The 8,373-nt window shown below is 48.1% G+C and overlaps 1 protein-coding gene across 2 annotated transcripts in view; it reads right to left on the reverse strand.

The window, feature by feature from the left end:
* The window catches only part of Tbc1d2b (TBC1 domain family member 2B), a 69,395-nt gene extending 61,887 nt beyond the window's left edge, over positions 1 to 7,508 (reverse strand). Inside the window, exon 1 of one of the 2 annotated variants that reach the window (XM_038321624.1) lies at positions 7,110 to 7,508. In XM_038321624.1, coding sequence (XP_038177552.1) covers positions 7,110 to 7,472 — 363 coding nt within the window. In that variant the 5' untranslated portion in view covers positions 7,473 to 7,508. Of the gene's footprint in view, positions 1 to 6,130; positions 6,214 to 7,109 lie in introns of those variants that run through there. The other variant, XM_038321625.1, reaches the window with a different exon arrangement.
* Between the last annotated feature and the right edge of the window lie 865 nt (positions 7,509 to 8,373).

Below are 8,373 nucleotides of genomic sequence, written 5' to 3' on the forward strand. Positions count from 1 at the left end.
AGTACACCCATTCTGAAGGAACCAAGAATGTGCTTTCTCATGGGAACGGAATCCTCATACATCACACATTTCCCTGCTCCCAGTACTGTCCTGCCTTCCCCTCTCCACTCAGATCCATCAAGCAGTCTTTGAAGAATTGAATTCCCCCTTCAGTAAGAGACAAACAGGGCTTAGTTGGCTGAGCTCGTGCTTACCTTGCAAGCGTGAAGCCTGATGTTCAGTCTAAGCAGATGTTCATAACCCCTGACGCTACCACTTGGAAGAGGGCGACACAGGAGCAGCCTGGGCTACATGAAACCCTATCTCAACTTAAAGCACGAGGGAGTAAGGTGAGTTAAGTGGGATTGTTTTGAAATAATGTAGGGGGGATGGTTAGTAAACTCTGCCAGTGAGGTCCAGGCAGAAGGCACTGTCTGCAAAACAGAGTGAGTTCTCAGCAGACTACATCTGCTGATACCTTGGATTTGATTTCCCAGCCTCTAGAATCATGAGAATACATTTCTGGTATTTATAAGCTGTGCAGTCTATAGATGCTGTTTCAGCTGTCCAAATGGATTAAGACAACCAGCTGGTTTCTCCTTATTCACTGACTTCTTCGGCTCTTAGACACAAAGATCAAAACCCTGCCACAAACCCAAGGACCACTGTACAGGTTCAAGTTAAGGAGACATGGCTGGGTCTTAGTATGGCCCTGTACTACCTACGTCCTCCTACCCAAGGACCAGCTGCTGTTTATTTTTGTATTGCGTAAGAGCAACAAGCTTAACATTTTAAATGGTTGGGAAAAATCAGAATAGAAGCCTTTTGTGACATAAGATTATATGAAATTCAAATTTGGGAACCCAGCTATATCCAGTGAATGATTCTTTTTGGACTACTACAGCAGAATACAGTAGTGACAGAGATGGCATGGCCAGTGCCACCTCAGTATTTATGATATGGCCCATTCCATAAAAAAGTGTCCCTGCTGGAACAGGGTCCTTAGAGTACAAACCACGATTAAGAAGCACTCCACAAACTCCCACATACAGGATAGACAGTAATGATGGAGGAGAGTTATCTGTCTATGTTTCTTTCATTGGTTAATTAATAAAGAAAACTGCCTTGGCCCTTTAAGAGACAGAAAATTAGGTAGGTGGAGTAGACAGAACAGAATTGTGGGAAGAAGGAAGTAGAGTGGGGGAGACGCTTCAGGCAGTCGCCATAGTGAGTCTCCATGCTTCTCCTCTCCGAGATGGACGCAGGTTAAGATCTCTCCTGGTAAGCCATACCTTGTGGTGCTACACACATTACTAAATATGGGTTAAAGGAAGATGTGAGAATTAGCCAATAAGAGGCTGAAACTATGGGCCAGGCAGTGTTTTAAAAGAATACAGTTTCCATGTAATTATTTCGGGTGTAAAGCTAGCCGGTGGCCGGGTGGCGGGACGCAGTCCCGCCGCTTCGCACTACACAGTAAACTCTCTCCTCTGGGGAAGGCTGAATCAAAAACCTTCTTTTGGCTTCCTGATGCTTGTGAAATGTACTGGTCATTTACTGATGGCAGCCACTTTCATGAGGTGGCAAAATGTTTTGTTGTTGTTGTTTGAATAACATCTATACATTTGAGAGCTCTAGATGGTCACTTCTAAAGGGTCAGAGGTCATACTAAAATCATGCTTACTGGTGATGACTTCCTATTCTTTCATTTAATGAAGGTCTGCTTGGGTTCCTTGTCTTAATGTAGGTACCAAAAAAAAATATTATACACTGAGGCTGCAGAGATGGCTCAGTGTGTGCTGTGCAATTCTCAGCACCTACATAAAAAAGTGGGCACGGATGTATGTCTGCAACCTATGTGTGCACACGCATGCATGCTGGGGTAGGATGGGGTGGCACAAAAAGGGACATCCTACAAACTTACTGGCTGGCTTCAGTGAGCAACCCTCTCAAGGGAACAGGCAGACTGCAACAAAGGAAGATGCTCAATATCCTCTGCCTGCTGCTTGCGTAATCACATGCACGTGCCATTCACACATATGTACTATACATAATCACTCACACTCACGTGCCATTCACACGTATACACCACACATAATCACTCACATGCATGTGCCATTCACATATACACCACACATAATCACTCACATGCATGTGCCATTCACATATACACCACACAAAATCACTCACACGCATGTGCCATTCACACATATACACCACACATACCAAGGATGACGACGACGATGACAATAGTGTCATAGACTGAGTGGCTTAAACAAAAATTTATTCTTCACAGTTCTGAATGCCAAGGCATCCAAAATCAAGATGCTGGCCAAGGGCCGGTGAATCTGAGATCTGGCAGTACCTGGTTCTAACACACAACGAGTTTTCACTAAATATTTGAGGAGGGGAACGTTTATGCTATGACCTCTCTCTGGAATCTGTTTTTATGGAGCTTATTCTCATTCACGCAGATCCCACCTTCCAAATCCATGACACTCTTGAGTCAGGTCTTCAAGACAGAAACTTTGAGAAAGGCAGTGACTATTCACTCAGTCTACAGCACACCTATTTTATGCCAGGTAGAGTTCTGCGAAGTTCTCAGAGAGCTAGACTGGGCACCACACAGTAGAGACTCCCCAGGACAAGGAGTATGTGAGAGGCCTTGGGGTAGGAAGCAACTCTATCAGGAACTTGAGCAGGTATACTTGCCTGTAAGGAACTGACTGCCTGAGAAACCATAACAAATCTATGAAAAGCCAGGTTCCCACAACTTAAGATTTAAATAATGCTTCAAGACCCTACACAGAAGCCTTAGTGCAGAACAGCTTAGCAGAGCCATTCACCAAGGAAGGCTGGTTTACCACATCTATTCTGTGTCGTGCACACTATCATTATCCACACTAACAAATGTTTTGTCGTTAAGCTGAGAGCCGTTTGACACGAGGGAATGGGCCTTTCCCCACAAAACAGGGTTAAGAATAGGGATGCATAGTTGTTCAGTTACGTGTGATTTGGAAACCAACAGACAACACACATGTTCATGTGAGTACCACGTGCCTCCAAGAGGGGGAGGGGGAGGGGAATTCATTTGTGGCCAGTCTGATGATGCATCTTGCTCCAAGAACTGCGGAGCACGGGTCATCCAAACTTTACCCACATTCAGTCACATGCTTTCTTATCCCCAAGTACCAGCTCAATCCAGAAATAACTCCATGCCTCTGGTCCCAGGGAAGTTGGGAAAGAAGCCTCCAGCAGCACATGGTATACACTGCACAGGAAGCATCTGCCTCCTCCAGGCCTTTGCAGCCGTTTCCAATGTCTACTCAAAGTAATGTACATCCATCCTAGTAAAATCAGGCAGGACAATGTTCCCGGACATAAAAGGGCTGACCGAAATGCAGCGAAGGGGAAAAGGCCCCTACACCTTACCTAATCCCAAACAAACAGTACCAGAGTCTGGAGAGAGAGATTTGCCAAAACAGATAACGCAACTGGGAAACTCCCTGTTTCCAGAGACTCTGCTCTTAGATAGTCTGAGTCTAGCCTTGTGATCTCAGGCAAATCGCAGCCCCTTCTTGGGCCTCTTTCCCCTCATCTGTAAAATAGGGCTCTGGACCAGATCCCTGACTTTAAGAACTGAGGAGTTTACCAAGAAATTCCAGTATCAGCTTTCATTAAGACTTAAGCAGGAAGGCATTCTGAAAAACCCCTGACAAAGCCACAGTCTTTGTCAAGTCTCCCGAGAAGACTGAAAGACACTTAAAATAAGAAACACATGATAATATAATAAGTGAATCACCGATTCTCTCCTCTTTTTAACCCATTCCTTTTCAGAAGAAATGGCATCTGCACAGTTATACCTGAATTGAAGCAGAAACAAATCCTCTCCAGCTCTTTGGAAGCCAGGGTCTCCCCTGCGGGCAGCTCTCGAGGGGAAGCATCCATGCTCATGGGAATCAGATCTCGTGGGAAGAAGATGACAGCTACTTTCCAGTCTCCCACCACAAAGAGGTTACTGTGCTCTTGTGTGTGTATATGTGCACATGTAAACACACACACACACACACACACACACACAAAGTGTAGGCTGGAGATCAATGAGCCTGGAGCTCACTAGATGACTAGACTGGCTAGTCTGAGAGCCCCAGGGCAGACTTATAGGTATGTTAATACCTATAAGGGCTTGGCAGACTTATAGGTATGTTAATACCATGCCCAGCTTTTGCTTGGGTGCTGGGGATCAAATTCAGGTCCTCTTCCCTCCAAGCAAACACTTTATCCAACTGAGCCACCTTCCCAGCCTCTTAACCTAAAACACAAAACACCCTGATTCTGAAACCCTACATCTCAGTGGATCTTTTCCTTTGGAAAGCCTTCCCTTTTCCATCCCCACCATTTCTATCAAGCCAACACTCAGACATCCTGTCTCTGTTCTCTAATTTTACATATACAAAACTGTCTTGCCCAAGGGCTGGAGAAATGGCTCAGTAGTTAAAAGCACTTGCTGCTCTTGCAAGAGGACCTGGGTTCAGTTCCCAGCAACTATGTGGTGCTTCCCAACTGTAACTCTGCTTCCAGGAGATCTGATTAATTCTTCAGGTCTCCATGGGCACAGCACACACATGACACACTTACATAAATGTAGGCATAAAATAAAAATAAGTTTAAAAAAATGCATGAAAATTCATGAAGTTTGTGAAATTCTGAATGAGAATCAGGTGGGTCAGTAACTCATGTAAAGGTGTACCCTTCCCCCACCTTTTTAAAAAATGCAAAACAAGAGTCTCAGAGGTCAAAGAGATGGCTAATCACTTATGGGCACTTACTCTTACAGAGGACCCTGATTCCCAGCACCCACATGGCAGTTCACACCCATAAGTAACTCCAGTTTTCACATATCCTCTTCAGGTCCCTGCAAGAAACCAGGCACAATCCATACAATCACACACGCAAAACAAACAAACAAACAAACAAACAAATGGTTTAACTCTGAGCTGGGTGTCGTGGTGCATACCCTTAATCTCAGCTTCCAGGAGGCAGAGGCAGCTGAATCTCTGTGAGTTTAAGGTCAGTCAGGGCTACAAAAAGGTAAGCAGAACAACAGAACAAACCCTGGTATAGCTATGACCTAGGCTAAGTTGAAGAACACTGCAAAACAGAAGTAGACGCCCCAGGATATCCATCCCCTTCCACAATCCTCTTCCTATCAGTTATCTACCACCCTGAAGCCAGGGCTTGTCACTTTGAAGTAGCTTCCCAACTCCCTGCGGAGCACAGCATAGATCCTCCTGGGATGTAATACTTCCTACCAACTTAATCGTCACATAAAAGGTATCATTCTTGAAACTTTTTATTTCTTGCTCAGTTTAATGTTTGCGACAGGCACACATAGTGTCACACACAATTCTAATTCCTCTGCAGTTACCACCCAGAACATGCCATTATATGAATAGAATGACTACATCACAGGGTTGATTAAAGATAGTGCCGCATGTTCTATATGTCTGCCAGGCAGGGCTTACAATGTACCAGCCTCTTTCCATGTTTTCTAGAGCCCCCACAGCCACTCAAGAGCAAAGTAAAATTCACATTAGATCAAAGCAGAAAGTAGATAGAGAGGGATCAAATGTGTCCAACACACATGATGGATGACTCAGGCTGCAAGTTCAAATCCATCCAGGTCTAAAGCCGTACTCCTAACATTAGGCACTGGAACTGCACGTATGCAGATACTGCCATTATTTGGATGTTTTCAAAATGAAAGAGCTGGTGGGGAGAGGATTCTAAAGTTATCTGAGAAAATCTGAAACAGGAAGCTCAGTTTTCTTTCTTGGCAAACAATTCCACCGGAAATTCACCAGTGTCCACAATGTACACAGAGGACAAGCGCTGGCTTCTGACAAAAGTCCCTGTGGACACTCTGGAGTGAGTCCCAAGTTCACACAGACACTAAGTTACCTCAAGCTGAACTGCAGGCCTGCCTGGCTTCCTTTAGAGAAACATTTATGCACCTACTCAGAGAGTGGAGAGAGGGGCCCACGAGACCCTGGGGATCAGACCCTGCTGAGTAGACGAGAAATGGCTCCAGGGAGCAGCTCCAGCTGCTGCACGCTCTGCAGATCTCAGGGACAGTTGCGTGCTCACTCACCAGGCCACTCTGCTCTCCACTTGGCCAGCTTCGAGAGAGCTGCTGCTTCAAGCCCAGCCCTGTTGCTCTGGAGAAAGCCCAGCTTGCAATACGGAAGAGAAGCCAGAAAGAGAGAGGGTGGAGACTCAGGGAATCAAGCAGGGAGCATGGGCTAAAATGGGGGGGGGGGCGCCCAGCTCTAGGCCAGGGCCCAAACCCTGGGTGCTCTCATCAGGGCAATCCCTAGTAGATATTAAGGTCCTGGTCTCTAGAACTCCCAGCAACAGGGAAAGCTGCCCCAGGACTGGTGACTATTATCAAGCCTCTAATGCTCAATCTCTGTGAAGCCTAAGAAAGACCCCCCCATAAGCTGAAGCAACCCCTTCCACCTTTCCCTGCCAAAATAAGGAGCAAGAGGCATTGCCAGAGTGAGCAGGGCTGGGGCATCCCCGACCTCTCTGGAGGGGCTGTGGTAAATGATCTCTGGGGGCCCTGCCACCACTTGCCTTTGGCTAGAGCACTAACATTCACAGAGCACTTTAGAGTGGAAATCACTTAATCCCAGAACCCCTATGAGACCGCTATTACTGCTGTTCCCACTTTACAGAGCAGGCAGCTAAAGCGCAAAGGGCATGACCAAGGTCACAGGCAGAGTTGTAAAGGCAGAGGTGAAAGATGGAAGCCTACAACTGTGGGAGGGACACCCAGAGCATCCACTGGATGGGGTGGCTGGACACGGGAAGGAACCGAGGGAGGGTATAGAGGGAGATAAAGGGTCAAAGTGTCAAAGACCAGACTGAATAATCCCCCAAGCCTGCCCCAGCCTCAACGTTTAAGCACAGGTAAAGAGCAAAAGATAAGAATGAGGAAGGAATCAGAGTGGACAGAGGCGAAGGGAGGCTTGGGCAGGATAGGAGGAGGCCATTGGGGCAAGGAAGGAAGGTGGAGAGGGAAATCTGCAGGCGGGACACGAGTGGGCACCGGGGCGCGATTGTCCCACCTTGAGCACCGTGACTGCACCAGCGCTGTGCACCTGGAAGTGCGTGGGCGGCTCGGCTCCGGGCTCCGCAGCCTCATCGCGGCCCTGGTAGCTGAAGCAGGCGTCGGCGATGTCCAGGTGGCCGAGCGGTAGTGCGTCCTGCGGGCTCTTGAAGTAGTAGAGGTAGCAGCGACGCGAGTCAAACACGAACCAGCGGCTGCGGTAGCCGCGCAGCGGGCCCTTGCCCGAGAGCTTCTGCAGGTAGCCGCACAGCCGCGAGGGTTCCCGCCCCGCCACCGCCCCGGCCTCCGAGCCGGTTACCGGCACCGTTTCCTCGCCGCCACCACCACCGCCCTCCTCCGCGCGTGCCCCGGCCCCCGGCATACCCCGCAGACGGCGCCCGCGCCCCGCGCCTCCGGGCCGCCGCCGCAGCGCCCACCTCCCCGCGCCGCGCCCTCCGCAGGGCCGCGGCGCGCTGAGCAGCCTGGGACTTGTAGTCCCGCCCCCGCCGCGCCCCCGCTGCGTAGGACTGGGAGAAGAGGTTCCCTAGCGACCCGGGATTGCTCAACCCGAGTTTCGGCTCATCTCGAGGCGCCAAGGTTCTCCCTATCCCGGGAAGCAAAGTTCTGTTTCTTTATGCGAGCGTGGGTTCCGCTAGAGGGTTTTTTAAAACCTGTGGTGGGTCCACTTAACACTGCCCGGAACTCTAAATAAGCTTTAATTTTAAAATCTGTGCCCAGCCAGTAGTCATAGATGATAGTTAGAGTGCCTGTTGCCTGGTAGAGAGTGGGTGCTCGGTAAATATTTGTAGAGTTTGTGAATGGAAGCCAAAGTATTTACTGCCTCTCCACATCCTGGTTTGTTCACTGAATAAAAAATATTTATGGAGGGCGTTTTGTGTAGGGTTCAAACACTGGCAGACTCAGCAGTGACAAGTCAAGGACTTCCTGGCCTCATGTTATATTCTAATAAAGCAGAACAATACTGCACACATTTTAAAAAGCAGATAACTAGAACAACTGCTTTGCTGCGTGAGTGTTGTTATGACCCGCAAATAAAGATTGTTGCTTAAGATAACAGCACTGTGTTGGTTAGTATTTTGCTGACTTGACACAAGCTACAATCCTTAGGGGAAAAGAAATATTAATTGAGAAAATGCTTCCATAGGATTGGTCTGTAGACAAGTGTGTGAGCATTTTCTTGGTTGATGATTGAGGGAGGTGTGACCACTGGGACATCCCTGGGCAGTGGTCCTGGGCGGCACAGGAAAGCAGGTTGGGGAAAC

The sequence above is a fragment of the Arvicola amphibius genome, chromosome 3 (genome assembly GCF_903992535.2).
Source record: "Arvicola amphibius chromosome 3, mArvAmp1.2, whole genome shotgun sequence".
Taxonomy (NCBI): Eukaryota; Metazoa; Chordata; class Mammalia; order Rodentia; family Cricetidae; genus Arvicola; species Arvicola amphibius.